The sequence below is a fragment of the Seriola dumerili genome, unplaced genomic scaffold (genome assembly GCF_002260705.1).
Source record: "Seriola dumerili isolate Sdu_G_001 unplaced genomic scaffold, Sdu_1.0 BDQW01000149.1, whole genome shotgun sequence".
In the NCBI taxonomy this organism is placed as follows: domain Eukaryota; kingdom Metazoa; phylum Chordata; class Actinopteri; order Carangiformes; family Carangidae; genus Seriola; species Seriola dumerili.
In genome coordinates this window covers 5,643,618-5,670,527 of record NW_019174404.1, presented here as the reverse complement: position 1 = coordinate 5,670,527, position 26,910 = coordinate 5,643,618, and the positions used below count along the sequence as shown (strand labels likewise).

General features: G+C 43.5%; 1 protein-coding gene across 1 annotated transcript in view; it reads left to right on the top strand.

Annotated features, from left to right (window-relative positions):
• LOC111225774 (glutamate receptor ionotropic, NMDA 3B-like) overlaps positions 1 to 26,910 on the top strand; it is a 63,331-nt gene that overhangs the window by 12,044 nt on the left and 24,377 nt on the right. The window contains exon 3 of the mRNA XM_022750803.1: positions 23,762 to 24,462. Coding sequence (XP_022606524.1) covers positions 23,762 to 24,462 — 701 coding nt within the window. The remainder of the gene's footprint in view (positions 1 to 23,761; positions 24,463 to 26,910) is intronic.

Genomic DNA, 26,910 nt, shown 5'->3' with positions numbered 1-26,910 from the left:
TTAAGATGGTTTCTATACATCATGCAGTGATGTAAGCGGCGTTTAGAGCCATAGGAAGTAATTACTGCGCTGTTAGTCTCACCCATGTAGCTTTTGGGAGAAGCACTTGTGCTGCCTTTCTGCACCTGCCTGTCTACATCAAGAAAAAGGAAGTCAACACAGCGCCTGAAAATATTTTTTCCCACTCTTTTCAATGCTGCGAAGAAAGTATAAAAACTCAAGGTTTTCAAGCCTTTAACAAACACCTCTCCTTGCACTTCTTGGATGTAGATAAATGTCCTTTACAAGGGCATAAAAACTCACACCTCTGTCCATGCCAGGCCACGATGGAATATCATTAGCTATAAATAAATATAAATCAATCACAGCACTGAAGCTGCCAAAATACAAATCATTATGAAACAGCTCAGTTCTGCCAACGTTTTATAACGCGTTGTAAATTTATTGCTCTGGGACTAGCTAGCTTAAATGTCGAATACTTAACCCACTATTCTCCTGCTGGGAATGAAAAATATAAGGAAAGATAGATTTAGCATAAAAATTACATTTTCATGCTTTCGATTTTTTGTCATCTTTATTTTGCTCCTACTAAATAAATAGCTGAATTTTACATGTAAGTCAACTGGGAGACATGGGACTTCCCCTCATCCGGCCACTAGTGCACATGGTTGGCATGGCATCAGATATGGTGTGAACTTTTTTTTTGGGGTGGGGGGGTTGTTTGTTTGTTTGGCAGAAGTAACAAAGCAAAGCATATGACTCAGCAAAGCAATAACTGTATTGGACATTCCAGTGGCAGTCCCTCCCAGACTTTGTTTAACAGTGCTAATTTTAAAAATGGGCGTGATGGTACAGTTGTAGCATTCATTGACAGCCTTGTCAGCTCTGATTAAAGGATGTCTGTAAGACCAGGACACACACAGTCAGTCTATTCTGTGTCAGTCTCAATCAGACCATCATGACTAGAGCAGCATTGTGTTACAGGTCGCCTGCCAAGGCTTTCCCAGCAGTGATGACGCTCTGCCAATGCTGCTGTTTATGTGCACATGCATCTATTGTCATAATGCTGGATGTGATAAATTGTTTTCTACGTGGTCCTTGTGTGTTTAGGAGTGTGTGCATGGTGGTGGTGCTTGTGTGCTTTGGTATGCATGCCCTGTCTTCCATTTGTTGTGCAAAATTGTGTTGGATGTGATTCCAAGTTGGTGAAATATACTTTGATTCATCAAACTCTGAGTATGATGAATGCTGTACCTGGCATCTTTGACTTCGTTCTTTCAATGTACTTTAACGTAAAAAATAAAAAAAATAGTTTAAAGATGCATCAGTTGGTTTTTTGTCAACTTGGGTGCAACACAAGCTGAAAACATAACATTTGACTGAGACATATTCTCTACGTATAAAGTTTATGTCAAGCGTGTTTCATTCAATCAGCGTACGCATTCACTTGGATTTGTTTTTCTTGTTGATGAATGTTAATTCAACATCAGCCTTTTTAGTTTTGGAGATCAATATGTGGTTCTTAAGCTGCCACATGCTACACTATGTTCACCAGGTAGTTACTAACTTTGTCTTTCTGCAGTTCGGTAGGTTGGTAGTTCTTGTACAGTGGGTTTATTGGACATATTTTGCTGAAAACACACTCCTGATGCTGTTCGAAACAACGCTTCTGAGGGTGGAATTCCTGTATAACCAAAACAATGAGCTAAAAATGCTAAAAAAGCTCAGTAGAGCTGAGGAGCATTGCTAGGTTGAGTGAGATTTTTTTGTTGGTTTCTATTGTTGGTATAAAACATACAGAGAGGAGCTTTCAGTTATATCTAGCTGTATTTCATTCATTCAGTAGCCATACTGCTTATACTTTCGCTATCCTATGACAGGGACCCTAAGGAAACTTACGTAAAACCATAGGCATTAGGAGAACATGCAAACTTCACAAGGAAAGGCCCCAGCCGGCAGGTTCGACACTGCACCACCGTGTTAATAACGATTAAAATTGAAGCCAAACCCAAGCATTCAGCAAAGCATTCACATCTAATAATTCAATTCAGTTCTGGATTCAGATTTGATCAAATGTAGGGATACCATAGTATGGGAAATTTGCCCACCGGGTAAGAAACTTGTGACAACAACGGTTTTGCTGAGTTGTTACCTCTAAATGCTGCCACCTTCATCAGACAAATATTGCAGATTGCCTCAATAATGTAATCAGGTTCCCTTCTGGCATTGGAATTAAATCCATTATATGGCCAAATTGGTGCTTTTGCCTTTCGCTTTGACACCAAATCCTCACCCTGCATTGTCTAGTCAGCCAAATCTACTCCCGTCATGTGCTAAGACACTACTGCTCACACACAAATAAATTAACTAAAATTGGTTTAATGTCTATTAAAGAAAAAGACGATTGGGCTGGTGGGAAAGTTATGTCATTGGTGAGTGCCTGAACACCATGTCGCACTGGTAACACACACTACCACGGTAACCCTGATCAAATACTTTTGGACCTGGTCCCATTGTGCATTAACACACAGCATGCATGTACGTGTGAGTGCTGTATATAGGTCAGACAGTATGAGGTGCGCTGGTCAGTTGTAATTCCTTGCTGGCACTTAAAGGATGAGATATTGATCGCCGCACACACAACTTATTTTCCTGCTTTTCGTAAATCAGTTTGTGATTGACAGGTCCTGGACCGAGAGCTGGCCATCCCATTGACTGCTGATTTCATCAGCATACCTTCCCTCCACTCTTCAGGCAGCCAGTGGGTTAAACCCTGCTTTCAAATCAGCATGAGATGCTTCTCTGAAAGCATTATTAACAGTGGATATTTTCCAAAACCTAATAATATTGGTGGTTTTCTCTCTATAGCTTGCCTGAGATTGAACAAACCTAAGTGATTAGTTTTGCAGCGGCACAAATCGCTTGGAGGTAGATTGTCGGCGGAGTGCAGGAGGTCCTCGGGAGGAAAGCATTCAGTCCTCCAGCTATTTAATTACGAGGGCAGCAGACCCCTGGGTGCATGGCTTCATTCTCCCACAACAGTGGCAAGCTAACAAACTGTGTTGCGTGCCTCTGATTGATCTGGAGCCATTTGAGGTGGCCGTGAAAAGACAAAGGCAGTGACAGAAGGAGGGAAGGGGAGAGGAGGGGGAGAAGAGGGCAGGGAGGTTGAGAGGACAGGAATGGATGGAGGAAAGAAAGATGGAAGGAAGAGGATGGGGACGGAGAGAGGGATGTCGGCAGGAAGGGGAGCAAGGAGGCGAGGGGGGGGTGAAGGAGAGCAAGGCGTGGATAGATGGCTGGAGGGATGGGGAGAGAGAGAGAAGGGGGGGTTGCTGGTGTCTTTTCTGGCACAGCATTTCCCTCCACACAAAACATCCACACAACTACACAAGGGCCCAGGAGGTGCATTTACACACAAGCCCACACAAAAACACACTTCGTTAAACTGTACTTAGGCCTTCCACAGTATCAGGGGAGCAGAGATGTGGATGCATTTGCATAAGTGGGTATTATACTTTGAGCCAGTGGACAGTAGCGATGGCTAAAGTAGATAAGATAAAGCTTTCATTCTCTCTTTCTCTCCCTCCCCTACCCTGTTACCACACACAAACTCTCCATTTATTGCTTACTCTCTTTTTTTTCCTCTCTTTCACTCAGGACAGAAACCTTCTCTCATCCTCCACTTCCTACTCTGTCTCCCTGCACACCACCCTCATCTACAAAACACACATTCATCCTATATATTTGTTGTGCTGCTAACATTTTTTATTTTTTTGGTCCCTCCAACTTCTCTCCTTATCTGCTTTACTTAACTCCCAGTGTGAGAACTTTTTCAATTATCCCTGCCTCTACCTCTGAGGGTTAGGGACGAAGGCACGGTTTTGGCAGGATGAAGAGTCCGCAGAGGAGAGAGGGAGAGGGGAAAAAAGAGAAGGATGGAAGCAGGAGGGGAGGAAGGGATGAGATGTTGAGGGAGAGATTCCGCAGTGACTCTGTTCCAACAAGTCATCTTTCATTTTTATGACTTCAATCAAGTGTCCTTGAAGCCTAAATATACTCGGATCATGCATTCTTATCCTGGCTGGAAGGCTGGGATACCTTTAAGTATAATACCTGTGCTTCCCAATGTGTGCACAGATGACTGTCACTAATGCTGCCATATTAATAAAGTGTGTCCTGTCACTGTTCTGCTCTGGCACAGATACAACAATTGCACACAAACATTTCCTCCTTTTTTTTCCCCTCTCGGTCATTGTCTCAGTGTGTGTCCCCCCCTCTCGTATCCCCTCCCACACCTTTTATTCTCCCTCTCCACCTCTCTCTTTCTTCCACACACCCACACTCTCTGTATCTTTCCCTTGGCAGGAGACCACTGCAGTTTGTCACACACTGTGCAATATGGTACAGGTTGGAATCACTAAAAGAGTATTTATATTTTCCTCCAACAATCACCTTACCACGGTGGAGGGTTTTTGTGAGTCCTGCTATCCTGGGAGCTGTGTTGGCAGGGTCAACGGCCCCTGGTAGGGTCTCTCAAGGCAAATTGGTCCCAGGGGAGAGACTAAACTAAGAGCGGTCCATATAATCCTGACGAACAGTACTTTTCGAATTGCGTCACTTCGCCCAGACCAGGAAAACAAGGGCCCCCATCCTGGAGTCAGATCTGGGAGGGGAGTTCGCCGACGAGCATCTGAAGGCTGGACCTCGACCCGTGTTTCCCCCGGGGACAACAGTATTTTGTTAATGGGCTTTTGTGCTTGTCTTGGATTGGCCATAACAAACACCATCTTCTTACTTGGTACCAGAACACCCTAGGCCTGAGATCGATGATTGACTTTGCGGCCGTGTCATCAGATCTGAGACATCAGATCAGGATTCCTCCTGGGCACCTTCTGTTGGAGGTTTTCCAGGCATGTCCAGCTGGTAGGAGACCACAGGATAGACCCAGAACCTGCGGAGATTGCATATCTCATCTGGCCTGGGAAAACCTCTGGGTCCCCCAGGAGGAACTGGAGAGCGGGGAAAAGGACATCTGGACTTATGCTTTGCTTAACCTGCTGCTACCATACCCCGACTCCAGATAAGCGGCAGAAAATGGATGAATGGATTGATGGATTACCTATATCTGTTTCTCTGTTCGTGTCAGAGAGTGTGTGTGAGGGTGAGAGAGACAGAGACAAAACTTGCTGAAAAAGTAACCTTGCCTGAGAGCTCTCGCTTTAGGAAAGTCAACTGTCGCCTTTGTGTGTTCCAGGACAGTTACAGAGTTATAGGAGTGTGTAATTCCATCTGCCAGAGTCTACCTCACTGGGATGCACTCTGTGTGTGTGTGTGTATTTGTGAGTTCCTCTGTGCTCATCCAAGAGCGCACACAGCAGGGCTGCCTCCTGTTCCTTCAGCCATTACGATTCCTTGTCCCATTTCCATCGTTCTATTTCTTATTAAGACTTGTCCCCTCTCCGTTTCTCCATCTCTCCTGTTCCTCTGCTTTTACTTATGCCTTTTTTCCCCTAACCAATTGTACTTCTTGGCCTACCTATCTACCCCACTCTCCATTTTTGTCTTACCTCTCTCTCAGCCTTTCTCTCCCTCTTATCGCTTTCCTTCCCCCTCTATTCCTGCTGCTCATTTCACACCTGTATGGGATTGCTGTTCAGAGCCATCGAGCCCAGAGCTTGTAATACCCTGACCAGAGTTATTTAGCCGTGCTATGACAGGTAGGGAAATGAAATCACCACTCGCCAATGTGTGTTTTTCTTTTCGTTACCCTTTACTGTTTCTCCTTCCCATTTATGAGACCCTGCTGCAGGGCTATTTTTAGTCGGCTGCCACCTTCTCACTGGCTTGTAAAACCCGACCGCCATACATACACTAGCAGGATTGATGAATGATGTTGTCTGCTGTTGTGTGTTGGCATGAATAGAAAAACGCAAGGCACCCCTTTTCTTTGTTTACTCACTAAAGGATTCAAAACACATGATAGTCCTGATTGCACAGTAAGTCTCTGCTTTTGCCTGATGATTGATGTGGAAAAAAATCTATTAATTGATTAATTTATCATCTGTCACTCACTCACATGCCTGTTACGTTGCTTTTAGACTTGCTGGCAGCTTGGTTCTAAGATTCGGCCTGTCAGATTTGGTCTGTCTGTCGCCCACCACTTCAGTCTAGACTGAAACATCATGACTGATTGTCGTATCTGCACAAAATTTGCTACAAACTTTCATTTCCCTGGATGAACTGCAATTTCTTTGGCGATGCTTAGCTTTTAAACTAATGCCGTCATCATATATGTCCAATACTTTGGTTAATGATCAAATACCAGCAAAACTAATGACCTGTGATTCCCATTAGTCTCAGCTGGCTTTGTATTTAGTGCTGATTAGCAAATTTTGTCAAGCTAACACACGAAACTGGGATGATGAACACGATAAATATTATATACCTGCTAAAAAATTTGCATGTTAACACTGAGATAACAGTTTAGCTCAAAGTGTCACTATGCCAACAGAGTTGCAAGCGTGGCTGCAGAAACTTAGTTTTGTTCTTGGATCTTTTATTCTGGAGGTAAATCATCTAGTCTTAATTAGAATTAGATGGACAAACTGATGAATGAGAGACACAGTAAAAATAAATTCAAACCTGTGATTTTAAGATTTGTGTCAATAAAGTCAAATAATTGCCCAGAAAAAATGAGCGAAGATGCAGTGGGTTGTTATACTTAAAACCAGAGAGCTATGCTTCTGAGGATTTGTTTTTGTCATACTTGTAGTTTTGCTAAACTGTGTAACTGTTAGCATGAACCAATCTTGATCCATGTAAAATGTCAGATCAGCCAGTAAAGGGGCTGCCAAAGGCAGTTTGTTATTCTGCTGGTTTTCCATTTTTGTATGTAATGTCATGCACAGGATTTGTATGTCCAGACTAGTTGGTCACCCCACCTTTGAAGCAGAAAATTATGAATTATGTTCCCTGTAGCTCCATGTTTTGTGCACAAATAGAAAAATGAACCAGGAGGTGCTTATTCCAGAGTTCCAGTCTTTCTTTCAAAACATTTCACACTCTCTGAAAGGAACCCATACCAGTTCTAGTACCATAAAACTCCTATGTGGATCGATTCGCTCATGCCCCTGTAAAGAAGCGGCTGTAGTAGCCTAGAGGTCAGAGAGGCAGGTTTGGATTGGCTGGTCGATGCTGGGGGAATGTGGGGAGAGAACGCCACAAGGTGCATTTTAAGCAAAGAGGTGGAGGAGGGAAGTGGTCTGTTGTGAAAGTGCCAAACCCTGAATGTGAAAGAAGGTGAATATGACAAAGCTGGTGCATGGTTGGTTGATATTCCCTGGAAAAATCTACAGTTGAAAAAGAAAGGAAACTTTTGTGAAATGGCTCTTTGCTTTTCTGATAGTCAGAAAATCTGGTATTCTGTAGAACTCTTATTTCTTCAGAGCACACTGTTTCTATCTGCATGTGTGGGTTTTTTTTTTTTCCAAGCTCAGGGGCCCAACTGAGGTGACAGATTGGTCCCAAGGAAAGGACAGGCTGCCTGATGTTCAAGAATGGAAGACGTGTGATGTTCTGATCCGTAAATGTCATTTTATCTCTTGGCTATCTTTCAAAAATTCATTCTCTCTCCATCTCTCTTAAGGGTGTAGTTTTACAGTCTCTCCCAGTCTCTCTCTCTCATCCGTCAGATGCTTAATCTGATATTAAATGTACTCCCAAATGCTACACTACCCTTCAGAGCTCCCATTTACCTGTGAGACACATTCGTACCTGCCAATGACACTCCCTCCACTCCCTTCATTGCCTTTCTCTTGCTCTCAGTGTCTCTTAGGTATGGGAACACACCTGCCAAAGACATTGATTTCTTCCTGACCTTCTCTCTCTGATACACACCACACACGCGCGCACGCACGCACACACACACACACACACACACACACACACACACACACACACACACACACACACACACACACACACACACACACACTCTGACCTGCCAGTGCCACAAAGCACCTTTTCCCTTTGAGCAGCTTCCCTACAAATGCCAGGTGGGGTATTGGGCGGGGAGGGCTGAAGGAAGAGGATAGGGCGGATGCTGGGGGAGGATGAGAAGTGAGGGAGAGATGCACACATCAGACACGAGGAGGATTTCACTTTTGCGTGAAATCACGTTATCAGACTGGCGCAGGGTATGCCAGCTGGGAGAGCAAAGCAGGGGGAGGAGGGGCTGAGCGACAGGAGGAGGAAGAAAAAAAAAAAAGAAGAGTTCGAGACACTGTAGGCTTTCATATCCTGACGACAAAATATAATACATATTGAAAAGCAGAGATTTTATATTGATGAATTATTACTAGAAAGGCTCACATCCTGTGCCCAGGACTGTTTAAGTGGTTCATTTGGATGTGGAAGTGGTTCGGCCAGCAGGATTGGGTGTCAATTTCATGGTTACTTTGTCTTGTACACCAACCTAAGCTTCAAAGAAATGTCTTCGATAGAAAGAGGAGCGTATAATCGCTAACATAATATGCGCTCACACATGCTCATGCATACTATACACAGTGTTGGCATAATCTCCCCCGCTTTGGCATGTGGATGCACACTCACAAGTATGCACACTTTTATTGTATATACGTCATATTCGACACAGCTTTTTGGCACTTGTAGCACACACACACACACACACAATGTTTTTAAAGAGTATGCACATTTAGCGCGCACACACACACACACACACACACACACACACACACAAAGCTATGTACACAGATATTCACACATTCTGCTATGTGCTATTTATTATTTTGTTATTCTTCATTTTGTTTGGGTAATATTAATTATTCATTGCCTCTGGCAGCGCACAAATATCATCCCAGGAGATTAATATAAAATTTATCTGTCCCACTTCCTCTTCCGCAGCCTGCTCTCTTGGGACCGTGGTGTACCTGACACTGAGCAAGGAGCCTATTTGCTATGCAGGGGGAACCTCTGACAAGCCAAAGACCTAAAGTTGAGTTAATTAAACATTAAGCATTAATCAAAATGAGATAGTTAATCTCGACACAATTATCTGTGATATTTTGTAAATTATGTGTTCCTCCTCAGGCATACTGAGTGGAAGGGGCACGCACGCAAGCTGACAGACGTATACACACAGTGAACACAACTTGCATAGCCCTATGTGCATGTCTGTACGTGTGTGTGTGTGTGTGTGTGTGTGTGGGCCGACAAGCCAGCTCTCTTTGCTCTTTGATGCCCTTTACATCTTTCAATCAACATCAATCAACACTTGGAATGCAGCTCTTCATATTAATTGAGACTGAAAAATGCAGCTGCAGAGGGAGGGGGGAGGGGGAGGAGGACATTCACAGATCAGTGACTATTGCTTTCCATCCAGTTAGAACATTATAGGGTCAAATGTCATTGTAGACCACAGTAACTTCGCTGACCCACGCACACCACACTCACACAAATCATACAGACTCGCAGCTGCTCCCTCTAATTGAAAGATCACACTTCGCGGAGGTGTTTGCCAACTAAGGAAATTAAGTTTGGCCCCTAAAAGTCCCAGTACTTAGGAAGATCTGACGCATGCAATCTCTTTTATGAATCTAAATTGGAGGTGACTTTGTAGAGTGTTAAACTCTGAGCTTGCATTTATAGAAAGATTATTGCTTTCTCTTTTTCCCCTCTCACCCTTCTTTTCTGCTCTCCAGCTTTGAGGAGCAGAGCTGTAGTTATCGCCCGGTTACGTCAAAAGACACAGACTAGGTTTGTAGCTCTGAGGCAAGTCTGGGTCTTATCACTGGCTGCTGACTTTGTTTCTGGATATGTCTGTTGCCTATTAGTGTATGGGAAAGAGCAGACACACACACCCTTCCATACAGAGTGTTGATACCGTGCCATGCATTCACACAAACATAAAAGATCTGTGTTGTTTTTGTCACGCATGCATGGGCACGCGAACATACACGTGCACATTCAACATTCAGCGCCACAGAAGTCGCCATCTAATCCCTTAATTTTCCTCTGAACTGACAATAGTTGCTTTGCTCTAAGTGGGCCACCCTTGCGCCTTTGTTGATGATAACACTAAGTTATTTTCCACAAGTATGAACTGCCCCAATTATACCCCCTGGCTTGAAGCACTAATGACAGATAAGTGATTAGGAACTAGTGCAGAGATTTGGCTCATTTATTTGATGCAGCAATTAATACTGAAACTGAAGTAACAGAGAGTAAGATTAGTGACTTCATTTTTCTGTAGCCCAAAGGAAAGCAGCCAAATGCCCAATGATGGTATAGTGATTACATTTCTACGTAAATGGGGGGTCTTAAAATCCCTTTGGCTTAGAGATGGATCATGCCACGGCTTTCTTTTTAACGTTTTTTCAACTCTGCATCCAATTTGTCTCAGCCCTACAAAACAATGTATCTCATCTAAGGGAAACCTGTACAAAATCCAATCAGAAAAGATGCATATTGGCTAAAGCAATTACAAATCATGACTGAATGAAGAATGGAGTTTAGTCCATGGTCACGGCTTGAACTTGGCAAATGCCCACGGCCCCCAGAACCTCCAGGGTCTCCAAACAGGACAGTAACCGTTCAGAAATTATATAGTTTGTGGAAATTTGGATGATTGCACATTTGGTAGTACATGGCCACTCTCTTCATGTAGGAGGTAGAAAGCAGAGCCCTGAACTCCTTCAGAGGAACAGCACCGAGCTACTGGTTCAGATATGTGGACGACACAAGTCAAAATTAAAACCCAGGAAGTGCAAGCCTTCACAGAACACATCAAACATCAAGAGTTCACACAAGAGGATGTGAGGAACAACAGCTTGGATTTTTTGGACTGTGCCGTACACATTGAAGACGACACCACATTGGAGTATACAGGAAATCCAAACATACTGATCAATACTCCTTGAGTAATCAGAACTCTGCAACACTGAGATGATAATATGCCAACAAGTGCCCTGGCCCAAGCAAATAAACACCTGAAAGATACTCTTAAAGCTTGTGGATGTCCTAGTTGGACCTTTGTGAAAACAACTCTTTTCTTCACCAACACCGGCGAAGAAAAGAAGAATAAACGCAACAACATATTCGTATGTGTCTGGAGTATCTGAGAAACTCAGGTGGATCTTCAATAAACACAGCATCACTGTGTTTTTCAAACCCAGCAACACACTCAGACAGAAACCGGTCGATCTGAAAGGCTGCACACCCAAACACAAGAAAAGTGATCTAATGTATGCAGTCCAACAGTGACTTATATTGGTGAAGCTAAACAACCATTGATCAAACGCATGACTCAACACAGGAGGGCCACCTCCTGAAGTTAAGACTAACTACACCTGAAAGATAAGGAACAATCTTTTGAGAACAACGTACATATTTTGGATAGGAAGGACAGGTGGACTTTGAAGAGGATGCCATCTATATTAAAGTAGAGAAACATTGCCTCAGCTGAGGAGGTCTATGACCCCACTTATCCTACAATGCTTTCATCCTTTCATTCCTTCCCAGGAGATTTAACAACCATTCACTCTTGGCCTCAGGTGACTCCAACGACTCTAATGACTGTTGTTACAACAGCCAGGAGCACTAATGAATGAACCAAGTGACAGAAAAGCTTTGACAATGACCCCGCGATGGTTAAATACCTGGACCGTCCCACGAGTGAATCACAAATGAAGAAGCCTCTTGGATGAGAGGTGAAACCAACCAGTGGCCCTCGTTTCAACCCTTTCAATTTCGACCTGGTCATGACCTGCACCAGGTCGAAATTGAAGAAGCATTATAGAAATCTTCTTGCATAGCTATAGCTGCAGGCTTTACAGGTTTTGCATGTGTGCTTCATGCTGGTGTGAAATAATAACAAGTCTTTGTCCTATAAATAAACTCATGCACGTGGCTCTTTAAGGTTGCTCAAAGGTTACATCTAAAGGCAGAGGTAGCTGAAAACAATTAAACCTCTGTATGCAAGGTGAGTCATCAGAATGACTAATGGCACATTTACAAAGCAGAAAAGGGCTCAGGGGCCATGTTAAGTGCAAAGTTCTTATAATATTACTCACAATTCTTTTAATCTGCATCATCCCCCTGGAGTATGTTAAGTACACCACTTAAGCCCTGAAAAAAAAAATCCTTGTTTATTTAATGGGTTCCTTAAGTGAGTAGAGTGACAACTTATTATCCCGTCGAACACATCAGTTACAGTCACCATTTGTGCATTTAGATCAAGCGCAAATCTGGTGTGAGTAACTGAAAAAAATATTAATGAGCAGGTAAGGATTCAAAGCTTTGCTTTTCAAAGGAAGGGTGATTAATGCACATAAAACTGGGGTTGCATAAATTTGAAATTTTGTGCTTTGTTTATCTGATATTCATAACCATTTGGTTACAAATTTGGCTAAGTGACAGAAAGTATAACATCACAAGGTTTTGGAAAGCATTCTGTATGCAGGTGAACCTTATTCTACAGAGGTTTGACCCTGAGATCAACATAAGCCGTGAGTGAACTGTACTCCTCCCTCTTGTTTTTGATGAATAATCAAGCAACCTGCAAAAATATGAGTGTTTACCATTATCCAAGGAAGGAAACAGGACAAAATATCTTCCTCCTGAGAGACATTTACTGCAGTTTGGAATCTGCATTTGACAGCTGCAGTGCTGTTGTTTATGTTTTGTAGTTTAGGCTCTGATGAAAAACACAGTGTGAGAGATGCGTAATCATAATGTAGCAGCTTACGGGGCAAACAGCTGGCAGTCAAGGTCACTAGTTTGAAACCCACAATATGTTGATGTGGAAACTAAATACAATTTTTCCTGACCCGTATTAATGTCCACTCTGGTGTCCTTGAGCAAGGCACTTAATAGTGCAGAGGTGCTCAGTGGTCTAGGTTAAGGTGTGCTTGTGCTGTGCAGACCTCTAAATGAGTGTGAGTTAATGCATAAGTGTTAACTGGTGCATTTCTTTAGAAGAACATGGATGCTCAGCATGAAAAAGGACAAATAAAGGGTTAAATCTAGATATGACAGTGGTAGCTATTGTAGAAAAATGTCTACATCTTTCTTGAATTCAGGCCACTGCAGCTGTGAATAATCCTCTTTTGAAAGTTATTCATTAGGATAACATTAGCACAGTTTATTCAAAGTTTATTGGCAGACTGAGCTAATGACAAGCCCAGATGAACAAAATTTATGTGGGCATGTGCCTTATGCTTGCCCATGTGTCTAGATGGGAAGCAGCAGTAAAGGAGTGCCCAGACTTAAAGGGACATTCTGGTTAAATAGAACCTGTGTTGATCACAGTGTTGGGTTGTGTCGGGTTAGCCAAATGTATTCGTGAGAGGAAATAAAGGTGGGCTACACATAAACTCCTTGGTTCAGCTGTGAGCTACTTCTGCTGTGTAGTGACACAGCTTTCCAATATAATGGAGGATTATTAGGGCCATTAAAGTGCACTCTCTGCACAGATTAATGGGGTTCAGTTACTCTGGGTTAAACTAATGGTTTGTAATAAACAGTCACTAATTTTTTGACGCCATCAGACTTCATCGTAGCTATTGTAGCTGTGTCACTGTGGGCAAAACTACAAAAAAAAAAGACTTAAAATATGTAATAAAGTGTAATGTGTCTTTAAGGTTCTTCTTCTGTGGTATCTCTGTATCAGGGGTTTCTGTGCAGTCATACCGCTGGCATCTGTTTTCTATCTTCATTTGTATCCATGTCCTTGTCCTCCGGTTTTCTAATACAGAGCTCATGTCTTTTAGAATTACTTTCTCTGAACTATTTTCCCAGGCCTTTTACCAAACCAAAAATAACAAAACAAAGTTGACACCGAGAACAAATCAGAAATCTCAAACCAATACCTCTTAGACTGGGTGGGGTACACACAGCCCACCGCAAGCATACCACATACCACAGCATTTCATTTCCTGCAGAATTCTCTATATATTTATCTGGTAAACAGAACAATTCCCTGAGCTAAGGTATTTAGATGACTCAATACTAATCTAAAATGTGTCTCATGTTGATTCATTTCAATCATTTTCAGACTAAGTGTAATTTTCTCTTTGGAATGAAAGCTTTTAGTTCTACATATTCTACTCATTGCTGCTGCAGGTCTGGCGTATTTTATATTTATATTTTTGATCACCACAAGTGGGTTGAGACCAAACAACATGCTCATCTGCGCTCCACATCAACTCAGCCCAAATGGCACGTCAATCGACCGGAACTCAGTCACATTAGAGAGGCACTTCTGGCGTGAACAGGGTTCCCGTTTGTCATACATATTACCCCAGATTCAGATTGGAGTCTAATAGTCTTTTTGTTCACGTCTTCTGTCTCTGTCGCTCGTTCCCAAATTTTTATCCCCCTCTTCACTAATTAGCTCCTTTATGCTCGCTCTTGCACTTGAAATCGTTCAAGTCTCTCCTGTGCATATTCATCTCTTCAGCCTCGCTCCCTCTCTGCCTCTCCATCTCTCCGTCATCTCTCCCTTATAGAGATGGATGAAAGGGAATATCAGGGAGTCTGGGTGGAGAGCTCAGCTGATAGGCTAAATCAAGGCAGGTCATTTACTCACTGCGAACCCATCCATCCTGGCTGGAACCCCACCACCACCACCCACACACACACACACACACACACATCCTTGACTCAACACACACTCCCGTACAAACACACTGCCCCTAAATGACTTCCATCTCTCGAGGTGTATTATTTCACTCCTGGGAAGTCTTGAGTTTCCGTATTCAACGCGGCCCGGTGCAAAGGGACCTTTTCCATTAGGAACTTGCTCAGTCACACATCTATACACCACGCACACTCACCAAAACAAACACACACACACACAAAAAAACGCACACACCCTTCAAACTAAGAAAATATCACATGTGCTCAGACGTGCTCCCAATGCCCAAAGCTCTAGACACGTCATTACTGGCATGGCGTGCTTTCACCGCTGGGGTGTTGTGAATAAATTTGTCCCCCCCTGAAGTTTTTGCTTTGTTTGTTGCCCCGTGGGCTGACTGTTAATGGCATCACGCCACTCTGCATCTGTACTATGGGGAACTGTTATCAGCTGGTCTCACTCTCCCCATAACTAAATAATGTTGCTGTCTCATTGGTCCAGCTGCCTCCTGGTCAAATTACAACCCGGCAAGGAGCAATTTCTCTCCCCTGACATTCCCCGCGTCAGCCCCGGAACACCCAACACCAGCTTATTTCATCCCCAACATGATGGCATGATTACTGCAAATGCTTGATGCCACCTCCAGCAGGTTAGCAAGTCAGTGAGGGAGGAAGATAAAACTGGGCCGCTGGATTGAGAGAGAGAGAGCGAGAGAGAGAGTTGTGATCTAAGAAATCTCGGTGATGGAAGGTGTTTGAGAAGTAGCAGGCGCGCGTTACCGCTCCATCGTACGGTGTTCGTTATTGACAGATGTGCGGCGTAATCACAATATGGCATGTATGCGCTACTGTAGAGCGGATGGATGAGTCAGGGCAGAAAATGCGATTACAGTAGCAATCATAACTCAGATTAGCCTTCCTCTGTACCTCTCTCCACTCCTCAACACGGGAATCAATCACCATCGCATTCACTAGGCTGCCGCCGCCGCCTCGCATCACACACAGGGCCGCACGAAAAAGGACAAATATTATTCTCTCCGGCAGAGAAAACAACATTGTCTATAGAGCAAGGACAACAATCGCTCTCTTTAATAAATAACAGGGGCTTTTATGATCATAAATAGTGAGGGGGCCAGGGGCTGTTTGTAAGGGAGGGGGGGGAGATGATACATGAATCCATTCAGCATATTTCTGCTGTGGGCTTGTATCTCTGCAACTGAGGGGATCAAAGGAGCTCCTGACAAAAGAGGCGCCGATGCAGCGTGCTGAGATGACAGCCTTCACCAGTGTTAGCAGTGCACTCAGCATTAACATTGGCTGACTAGAGACCTGACTAACCAGTCCAGAACAGCACATTCAGTCCCCCCGCTGTTTCCTCTATCTGATTTTTATTGATGACATCAGGACGTTCTCGGGCCCGTGGAGGTTCATTAAATCAGAAGTCAACTGATAATGAAAGTGAACACGCTGAACTGGATTTCTTCATTTACTCAACACTACAGACTAGCAGGGGAGGATTAGCATGCTTTGATATGCACTTGTATTTTAGTTATTCCCCCTGGATTGCCATTTGATTAAACTGCGACTAGAAATCATGTAGCAAAAACCTCTTCATGGTTACGCACAAAGCCCAAAGCATCCGACTGGTTTTGAGTATGCGATCAGTCTTACTGGGTTTGTGTGTTACATTATGTTTGTGCACATGTGTGTGAGCGCACGGGCAGCATTCATCTGGTTTTCTCACTTCTACAGAAGCTTGCAATGCTCCGGGGGGAAAACTGCTGATGTGCTCTGTGTCTTGATCATTCGAATTAATTTGGAGCCACGCTGAGAACAATATTCCATCAAATGGTTTATAAATCACTCAAACACACATGCACACACAAACACAGACACAATCACACACATCGCATACAAATACTCGCTCTCACACTCACGGGCAGACACAAACAGTTTTGTATACGTGCACACATACCGAAGTTCTGACTTACACAGCTACACGAGCACATCAACATCACCACGGTTGGTTTGACGCCAATGTACAAAATGAGCGAATCCCATTTTCTCTCAGCCTTTTTCTCTCATTCGGAATGATCCCTATAAACTCAGAGCCTGGAGGGAAAGTGGAGGCATGGCCCGTCAAGACTTTTATGGCTTTTCCCCACAATCGCTCAGGACTACAATGGTGTTTTTATGATGTAACTGTAGAACCCACCTGCCACACCACTAAGGAAACTAACAAGGTCCTTATGTTTAATGGACTCCGCGCATATCATGCGTCAAGCAGTCGCCAAATTGTCACCGCCATGAGCCCAGTAGCCCGAGCAACAGGCAGCCACTTTCCCGCTAATCAAACCTAATTGGAAATGTGCTTTACACTTTTCGCCTGCTGTTTCACGGCGCCTCCCAATAGGCCACGATCTCCCACATGCTTCTCCCGCTCGATCCCTGTATGGGAGATGGTGGGCGGAATTAGAGCGAGTCAAGGTATTTGCATATGCAGTTTAGCGGTGACGATCATAGACACATGGCACCATCTTCATCAGCTGTTCACTGTGAAACAAGATTTAGCCCCTCATTTCAATCTGTGGCCAGTCCTGTAGTGGCGCCTAATAGTGTGTATCTTACTGCTTATCACTGTTTCTCTGAGCCAACAGGCTGTTATGCTTAGATAACCATAGTCATTTGCTGTGTTAAGTGGCTGATTGCTTCACAGTTGTGTTTTGCGTGCATGCGCCAGTGCATGGCATACTTTCATGCACGTGTAAGCACGTAAATGTAATTTGCTGCCCTTGCTTGTGTGTGTGTGTGTATTGCACTTTGGTGCGTGTGAGCGCGCATTCGCGTGTGCGCCTGTGGTCCATATGTATGTAACAGTGCCAGCCTCTTTCCCCCCACCAAGCTTAGCTCCAGACCCGGCAGCATGGCTGAGTAAGATTAAAGTCACCCATATTACACTTAGTGCCAGGAGACGTAAGGAAATTAGGAGAAAATTAAACAATGCAATTTGCATACAATTGCACAACAGCAATGGCAAAATGCTCTGTTAGCCTCCGTCTGGTCAACTAAATAGCACTGCTCAGTGTTGCTTCATTAACTATGCAAACAGCTCTGGCTGCCCTTCTTCAATCACGGATGTTTATTTGGACCGTGAGGAAAAAGACAGAAAAAATTACACACATTCAACATTTTCTTTATTCATTATGTATGAGCTAATGCATGCGTATGATGCCAGTTTGTTCCCGTTTGACTTCCTCTGACAGGAAACTAGTCCTCCACTGCAGGTTAAAATGGAATTGCATAGCTTGGATTTAGATTATTTCACGTGTGCATTTAAGCCCACATCTGCTGTGACATTTTAGTTTGACATTCAGACTACGATACGTTCAGTTTTCATCTCAGGTGTTTGAAATATAAGACTTGCACCCTGCTGAGAAAATCTTCCTCAAGACACAAGCATGCTACCATCTCTCTCTCTCTCTCTCTTTCTCTCGCTTCTTTCCACTACACACACATCCAGATGCATAACCATCACCTTTTGCCACCTTTCACAAATACGGATATTAAACCACCTATCAATTTCACTTCCATCTTTCATTTCAAACATATATTCACACCCACACCTCTCTCTCTCTTTTCCCGTCTCTGCCCCCATCCTCCCTACATACAGCCAACTCACCTGGTGCCAGCACTGGTGAAATATTAATGTGTTCACTGAAGTGTTGTTGCTTGGAGTGCTGCCCTGACCATGAGCTTTGTTTCTGGACAGAGGAGGAAGTCATTCACAGGCTCAGACAGAGGTCCGCACCACCGGATGTGCAACAGCGAGGACAACTCAAAGCAGGCCCCTCGCTCTCTCAGGCAGCACTTTGCTTCATGCAAATGATTCATGACTGCAATGTTAAGGCCGACCGGAGCCACAGTGAGCTTTCGCAGTAAGTCAAGCTGCAGCAAGTTAAAGAGATCCCTCGCCTGAAGCGCTGGAGGAAGGACACCCATTTTTTTTCAGAGCTTCAGCTCACATCTTAGGCCTCTTTAGCCTCCCTCAGCCACTCAAACCCTCCAACGCACACACAGGCACACATGCTCCCCTCCTCTTTGCTTTTTGCTCCAGCTTGCCTCTAATAAGCCCTGAAACTGCAGGTGCTGCCATTTCTTCTGTGCCCCCTTTTTTTGTGCACTCAGTTGCACAGTGTTGCTGCTTTTCTTACAGAGGCCTAAATAAGGAATGAGCTTAGTAACTGGGAGCTGCTCCCTCCTGTTCTGATTCAACGCACTCCTGTCGGTTTGCTTACTCCACATTGCCCAAAGATCCCTCCGGGTTTATGCTTCAGTACTGACACCAATGTGTTTGCGCTGTATCTGTGCGCTGGCAACTGTGTGTGCATGTTTGGCGATGCCTGGTGCATGCATGCCTGTCTGTTGTGTGAGTTGAGTGTTTCAGTGGATGTATTTGTGCACAAGTTTCTATTTTTTTCAGAGAATCTTAAGGCCACGCATCAAACAGCACTCTGGATTTGTTTGGTAGAGGCAGAGGTTGAGTTCGAGGCTCTAATTTGCAGATGTGTGAGAAGGCGTATGGATTTTATATTTTATACGAAAATAATGCTGACATTCCTTTTAGCTGTGCTTATCTTGCATCCTTAGTTCTGAGTCTTTCTAACCTCCCGCTTGCAGATGAAGCTTATACCTGAGAATAGAAAAAAGATAAGCGCATACACACAAATACATACACACACACACAGAGGAGGTCCTTACAGGTCGAAAAAGTTGTAGCTGTATGGAGAAAACATCCATTACATTTCTAACCAAGCTTGAAAAAGCAATGTATACTTCAGAAAAAGATCAACCTGGGTCTGGATTGACATGAGCAGCAGAGCTAGACTCACCATGGCTAAAAAGACATGCCTCTGTTTCAGAAGAAACTGCCGATAGTCTGGCAAACTTTCCTCTTCCAGACAGTACAGTCACCTTTTATCTTGTCTAGACTGTGACATCATATGAAATATACTGCCTGCATTCCTCTAGAGATCAAAACTCAAAGGCTTAAGTTCCCTCAGGTCTGCAAAAAAAATAAAAAATAAAAAAATGACATTTTAAATTCAAATGTCCGATAACTGCAACAACAAAGTTGGCCCCGACCCAAGGCAAAAGCTCAGGATGTCAAAAACAAACACAAATTCATGCAGACAGCATGAAGTGTACTTGAAGATCTGTCGTAGGGGTTTGCACACAAGTATGCAGACATATATGCATACATTACATACGCATACGATAAATCTGGGGATAAACACTGATGCCGGCAGCTTGTTTTTAAAACACACTGGATTAAGCTGGAGTGATGACTGGCAGGGATTTCATTGTTCTGGGTTCAGTGCAGTACTGAAAGACGCTGTATGTAGGATTTTTTCATTGCTTGATTGAAGATCGTTTCAGCCTGTTTTGAGAATGAGTGGCTCTTTATGAGTGTTCATAAAGGACATGAAGTGTGTACGTGTGTGTGTGAGGAAAGAGTAATTACTAAGGGACGGACATAAAAAAAAGCGTTGCTAGTGAGAAGGTACTGGGGAGACCATTAAAGTTCCTTTCGAGACACATTATAAAATGTGTAAAAAATAATCTGCTGTGATTAATATTGTTGTTTTACATGGTTTTCCCACACAAAAATAGGAAAGCAAAGTTGGTTGACAGGTGAAAGAGAAGTGTGTATCAAGATGGTTAGTGGAGGAAACACCGGAGAGACTCAGCCGCAAACTTAGGAGTTTGTTGAGGAGTGAGGAGTTTGTTATGCATCAGTGACTAGAAGACGTATCAGACAGTAAGCATAGTTATTTATTTAAGTTGTTTGTTAGCTTGTAACTGGCTGACAGCATTAGTGGCTGTGCTAACGCAAACTCTCGCTCTCTGTACTGACAAGGTTTTGGGTTTATTTTGCCCATCCCCACAAGTTGACAGGATTGGTTGCTAAGGTTTTCTGACGTATGTAACCCTGGCTGTCTGAATCTGTTTTTATGAGACTGTCATTGGTTCACTGCAGTTGTGTCTTGTATTATATATAAAAAAAAAACATCATATGAACATTACAAGGTTAAACACTTGATTTCATCAAAGGGGGGGTCTTTAAATAAGATCCAGGAGGTCAAGTTTGAGTTTATAACGTTCTTAGACTAGCTTTTACCACTCTGGCTCACGGCTGCAGTTATTTCATGTTTCATCACAACATTTCATGATGAAACAGTAGAATTGCACCATTCACTGCTACACAGTAATCTACCTAGAGTGAATGCTGCCTGGCAAATGTTGAATCAACTTTTTTGATGGATGAATTGATTTTTTGTTTGTTTTTGGGGGTTTTTGCCAGAGCCGTCTGCATTGGCACCCTTGTTGCTTCAACAAATTGGCCCAATTTAAATAAATGAGGCTGCATTTTTTTTTTTTTTTATTTAGTGGTGCTGTCTTTGTGAATACGGCCAAGCTGTTCTCTCTTAGTCCAACTCTCAATGCCTCAACGAATATGAACTTAATACACCTGATGTGAGGCTGATAATCTAACACAGCCAGCCCATCTCTCGGTTGAAACCACACCCAGGGTTGACATATTCTAGTCTTTTGAGTATTTACATTTTCAGTACACAGGGCTGGTGATTTGTGTTTACTCAGAAACTTATTAGTGATCTTTCTCATTTGTTGTTGTTTTGTGTTATTTTTCATGTAAACCGCTTTGAACAAAACTTTTTTAAGGCAGCAGTGTGCATCCCATTTGTATCTATAAGCACAACAGAAAAATGCTCCCTCGGGAGTTACTGCTCTAATATATCACTGGAATTAATTGTGCCGAAACATTCCAATACAGGCAAGAAGTGACTGCTGTTGTAATAGGCAATAACTCCAGTGATGTGCTTTCTTTTTTTTTTAAGTTTCATTGGGTCCACTTTGGTGCTTGTCGCGTTTGATTGCTCACAGAATTTTTTAAGAAGTTCTCTTCCTCCTCCGTTCAAAAACAGCAGAACGCTCGCCCATCTTATGGGCCGGAACTCATGTCTCCACAAAAAGGCTCATATCACCTTATCAATTCAGAGTCACATCACGGCTTCCACATCTGCCTCCTCCGTTCAGTCTAATTTGCTTTCTCCCCTAACAGCAGCAACTAGAAATACAACTTCTGTAATGCTCCGGTTCGCTCTTGTTATTATTCTCACGTCCTCACTCTTGAAGTAATTCTGCTGCGGTGCTCCTCGCAAGTCGCTCTGGATAAGAGCTCCAGCTAAACACATGGAATTGTAAAATAATCTTCTTTTTTTTTTTTTAAAGTCAAGTTAGAGACAATTGTTAGTGGAAGAGAAATGCGAGAGAAAATCATGGTGGTATAAAACAGCTGACACAGCTGTGGGATGAACCGCAGATGAGCATTATTACAATTAATCTGACAATGATAGATTTAGCAAGAATCCCTCTCTGGTTTTCTAACAAGCTCTATTCAGTGTAATTTACAGCACAAGATGCACATTCATCTACGGTTTAGACTTATTTTTTAAGGATACGTTACTCACTGACATAACACAGCCATACATTAACATTTAGTCATACATCAATATTTAAGGGAAAGATGGCTCCGATGGATCATACCCAGAGAAACCTAGAATGAGAGCAGATATAGATTTACATACTAATTCCTGCAGCTGCCTCAAGGATCCGTTTTGATCTTCTATCGTTGTATTTTTTGACTTCGGAGGCCTTTGACAAAATATGCATGACATTTTTTTCCATTCTTGACGATAATATGCTGAATAACGCTCACACCTGTGGTATAGGCACCTCCTCCACCTCCTATCTCTGTTATTCTGTGCTGCGCGCTGCCAACTCAACCCCCCCCCACCCCCCACCCCTCGTCTCTCCCACCCACTAACGCCACCTTTTCCGGACCCCCCATTGAGTTCAAACGCAGAGGCCTATCTTCACCTGTCCCCTCATACACACACCTTTCCTCTCCCAGGAGGATAAATACAGATGCTGCATTAATTCATCCACGTCTCTCCAGACTTCACTTCAGCAAAATATATATATATTTTTGACTCTCTTAAGGGACTCGAGCGCTTTCAGCAGAGGGTCGCTCTGTTTACTTTGTACTCCCGGGTGGGATATTTCCATTTGAATGAGTGTGTGTGAGTGCGGGTTGCAGTTTGATGTCTCATCTTCACACACGTCGGCATGGTGCGTGAAAGTGTATTTCACAGGTTTTTCTATACATACTGAATGCACCTGCATGTATTGACAGTGTATGTAAAGATGTAATTAAGTACTGTATGTGTGTATTTTTGCATATGTTCGGAAGATGAGGAAAACGTGTACATTCGTGCTAGAGGGTGTTTATGAGCAGGGTTTGTAGTGTATATCTATCATCTCAGTTCAGTGAGGGTCAGCCATTCAAAGAAAATCTTAAGTCATGTTAAGCTAAACTTTGGGCTCTCTATATAAAAGCAGCCCGCCCCCCCTCTTCTTCAACCTTGCCTGGAGCACTGATAGGATGAAGAATGGATAGAAGCCCCAAAGGAAGGAGGGGGAAGGTCCATCTGTGAGCTGCATTGAAGGACAACAGTGTTATCCATTTTGGAACAGTATGAAACAAGCCAGTGTTTTCAGTGGGGTTTGGAAATGCAGGCTTCTGGATGAACTGTGGATGCTACTGTTGTCTTGCCAAGCCAACTGTGATGTCGCAGATTAGATGCGAATCATTGACTCCTTGTTTGTATCAGCGCGACGTTTCTCATTCAGAGTGAGAGATAATGAACAAATGTGACTGATTGTTTCTGATCAGGGTTGTGGTGAATTACTGCAGCAACAGGGATTGTTTTGCAGTACTCGGGAGCTCATAAAAGCTGCGTTTAATGTGATTTTATGATATTCAGGCCTGAGGTATTGGGGTTTGGCTATATCTATTAATCTTTGTTTTGATCTTGTTTTCTCTTTTCTCTCCTCCCTTCCTTTGCTCTCTTTTTGTTCTCTCCTCTATCTTTCCCACCGTCTCACTATTTCCTTCTTTCCTCCATCTTTTTTTTTTTTTGTTCTTTCAACTCTTCCACTTTACTCTTCCTGTCCTCTCTAATAGAACCGATTCCACCTGCAGATGTCAGCCCGAGTGCCTCCATCAACCCTGGGCAGCCTGCTGCTGGCAGTGCTGCAGGGGGGAGAAGGGGACAGGGTCAGAGGAAGCCAGGGGGAAGAGAGCTGGGGAGGAGCAGCTGTGATCTGCCCCGGGTGGGAGGAAGGAGGCGACGGGTTGCTGGCTCACCTGCAGAGGCACAGTGGTTCTACCTGGCATTTGTGGGATATCATCAACCTGACCCGCATCACAGGGGGTGGGGAGAGAAGGGGGGAGGCCAGCGAGGAGAGGAGGGAGGATCAGATGGAAGAAGAGGCTTTGAAGATCCTCTCCACTCGTTTCCTGCGCTCCCCCTCTCCTCTCTCCTCTGTTCTCCTCCTGGGCTCTGATCCTGAGTGTCTCTCCTCTGTCCTGCGGGCCGCTCAGCGACTCGCTCCATCACTACCAGCACTGCAGTGGATCATGGGATACCCCTTATCTCCAGATTCGCTACACACTCTAGGAGGTCCCCTCGGGCTGCTAGCCTACGGGGAGGTCGGCCGCAAGCCAATCAGTTTCTACATCCGGGATGCTTTGCAGTTGATTGGCCGAGCGGTCACTGCGGCGACCATGGTGAGGCCGGACTTGGCGCTGATCCAGAACATGGTGAACTGTTACGACAAACCAAACCGCCATGAGCTGCCCTCTTCAGGACAATATCTGGCCAGGTATACACACACTCTCACTCACACACACACACCGATACACACAAATTAAAGCGAATTAAAGAAATGCCATGTCCTCATTTATCTCTAGTAATATCTAACAATGCAAATAATTTTGGTTTAAAGTTAAATAAAACTTCTATTTCCTAAGACATCAGTATACAAATCCTTGGTCGTTGGTTTATTGCTAAAGCTAATTAGCATCAAGAAGAAAGTTAAATTGTATTTATTCTTCTGATTTAAGCTTCCTCCGTCAGTGAAAGACTAAGTTTTGATGTTGTGATCACTTGAACCAATATCTACTAGGAATCAGTGTTCATCTTAACAAGCTATCTTCTAAGGCAAACTAGCTAACTAAAGACGTTCTAAACAGGAAGTGGAAGCTAGCAATATTTCTTTCCAGCTCCCGGATGATCCTCAGACCTCACTGTCAATATTTTTCTAAAGGGAAAGTAGTTTTTAAACATGTTTTATGTGATTTGGGTGAACCAACCAAGATGTTAGAACAGTATCAATTTTGATGCACTTGTGGCTCTAAGATTGGGATCAGTTCCACAGCAGTATCCTGTGGCAGAGAGATTTGGAAGAGATTTGCCCAAGAAAAGTTCAGCAGAGTGGATGATTGAGAAACGTCCCCCCCAAAAATGAAATATATTGCTTAAGGCGACACAGGATTAGCAGTGGTAAACAGTCTCTGTGTCACCTGCAGCTACCAGTCCATCCAATTTCTTTTTTAAAAGTGACTCCTGGGGACCTAAAATGCTTGAACAAGGTCAGAAAAGTGTACACATTTAAGTCATCAAATGATCCGTGGATGACACTGACAAACTGCAATTAAATTCCTCTGGTCACACTAAATGTCTGTAAAGTTATTAGCTTTCTGAGTGACGCTGGAGTTTGTGAGTAGTTGCTGGCTCCACTTGTGCCACTGTACGCTCCAGTTGCTGCCCTTTTCCGTCCTTTGCACCATGGGGGTGGCAACTTCTGAATAGTGCTGTCATACTGGGGGGTGTGGAGGAGGTCTTTATGGCATACAGATTCACAGGCTGACACCAGAGGGTTTTATCTGTCTCTCTTTGCTGTAGCTGCTGGTACTGCTTGATTCCCTGCAGCTTTTTAAAAAGAGGCCTCTGACAGCTTTCACGGGTTGTGTCAAGGTGTGCTCTGTGATAACACGTACACACGCAGAAAGAAAAAAAACCATATTCAAATAGCCTACATATTGAACCACAAATATTTTCACTCAAAGCAGAAAAAAATGAAATCTTCACGTTTGTACACAGCAAATAAAAAAAAAAAACCCTCTCACATACCTTACAACCTCCTTTAAGCGACATGTTGCAGATACGGGGGATTGCACTGTGGCATAAACTCACTCCAAAGTTAAAAAATTCTCTCCTGTCAGTTGACATGGATATTTTTCAAACATTGCAATGGATAAAACAGCAACTCCTGTGACCGCGTGGCACTGGTGAGAGAGGGATTTGCGGTTTGAGGTGGGCCCACAGCAAATATTGAACACACACGGCGTCTGCCAGCTGAGAGTGATCATTAACACCCACGTAATCACAAGCTAGACTCTCTGTGTTTCCTCGTTCTGCAGTTTAGCTGAGCACTGGGATGCCAGAACCATTTGGCATGGAGGGCCACAGGCTAAAACAAGTGGAGTGGAAGCTGTGTTAGAAAGAGACATTATTGGACATTCGTTATTAGAGTGAAAAACAAGTTTATTAGGTTTAATGTGATGAAATTGCTCATTTTTAGCCACGCTAGCAATACACCTTTATGGATGGCGATGTCTGTCTGTCAGCCGGTGCACCACTTTGGCTCAGACTGAAATATTTGAACAACTATTGGATGGATTGACTTTAAATTGTGTACAGACATTAATGGTCCCTGGAGGATGAAGCCCACTATTTGCCAATACCCCGTCTTTTCCTTTGGTGCCACCATGAAGTTGACATTTGCGACTTTTTAAGTGAAATGTCTCAATAACTCTCGGCCGGATTGCCACACAATTTGGTATTAACGTACCACTCTGGATAATTTGTAATAACCCTGTTGTTCTCTTGCAAAACACCACTGTGCGTACGTGCAGCCTTACAGAGCTCTGTACTCTTAGACTTCTTGTGAACAATGAAGAAAACAACAAGTTGTGCTTTTAAACTGACTCAGACTTCATCAGGACACCAGGGAAAAGTTACAATCTTTCTGTGGCAGGCCAATTAGGACACAGTCTACACTATCAGAATAGACTATTTATAATAGAGCCCTCCACAATATGGTGTCAGTGACCTTTGTTCCTGGCCTGTGAGAGGCTGATAAAAGAGGTCATTCTATCGCAATATTCAAACCAGTCCAGTTATACTTCTTTGCCCTCCAGTGTACTGCCTGATTCTTATCCCTCCCCTGCAACAGCCAGACATGCCACCACTCCAGAGAGCCCTAACA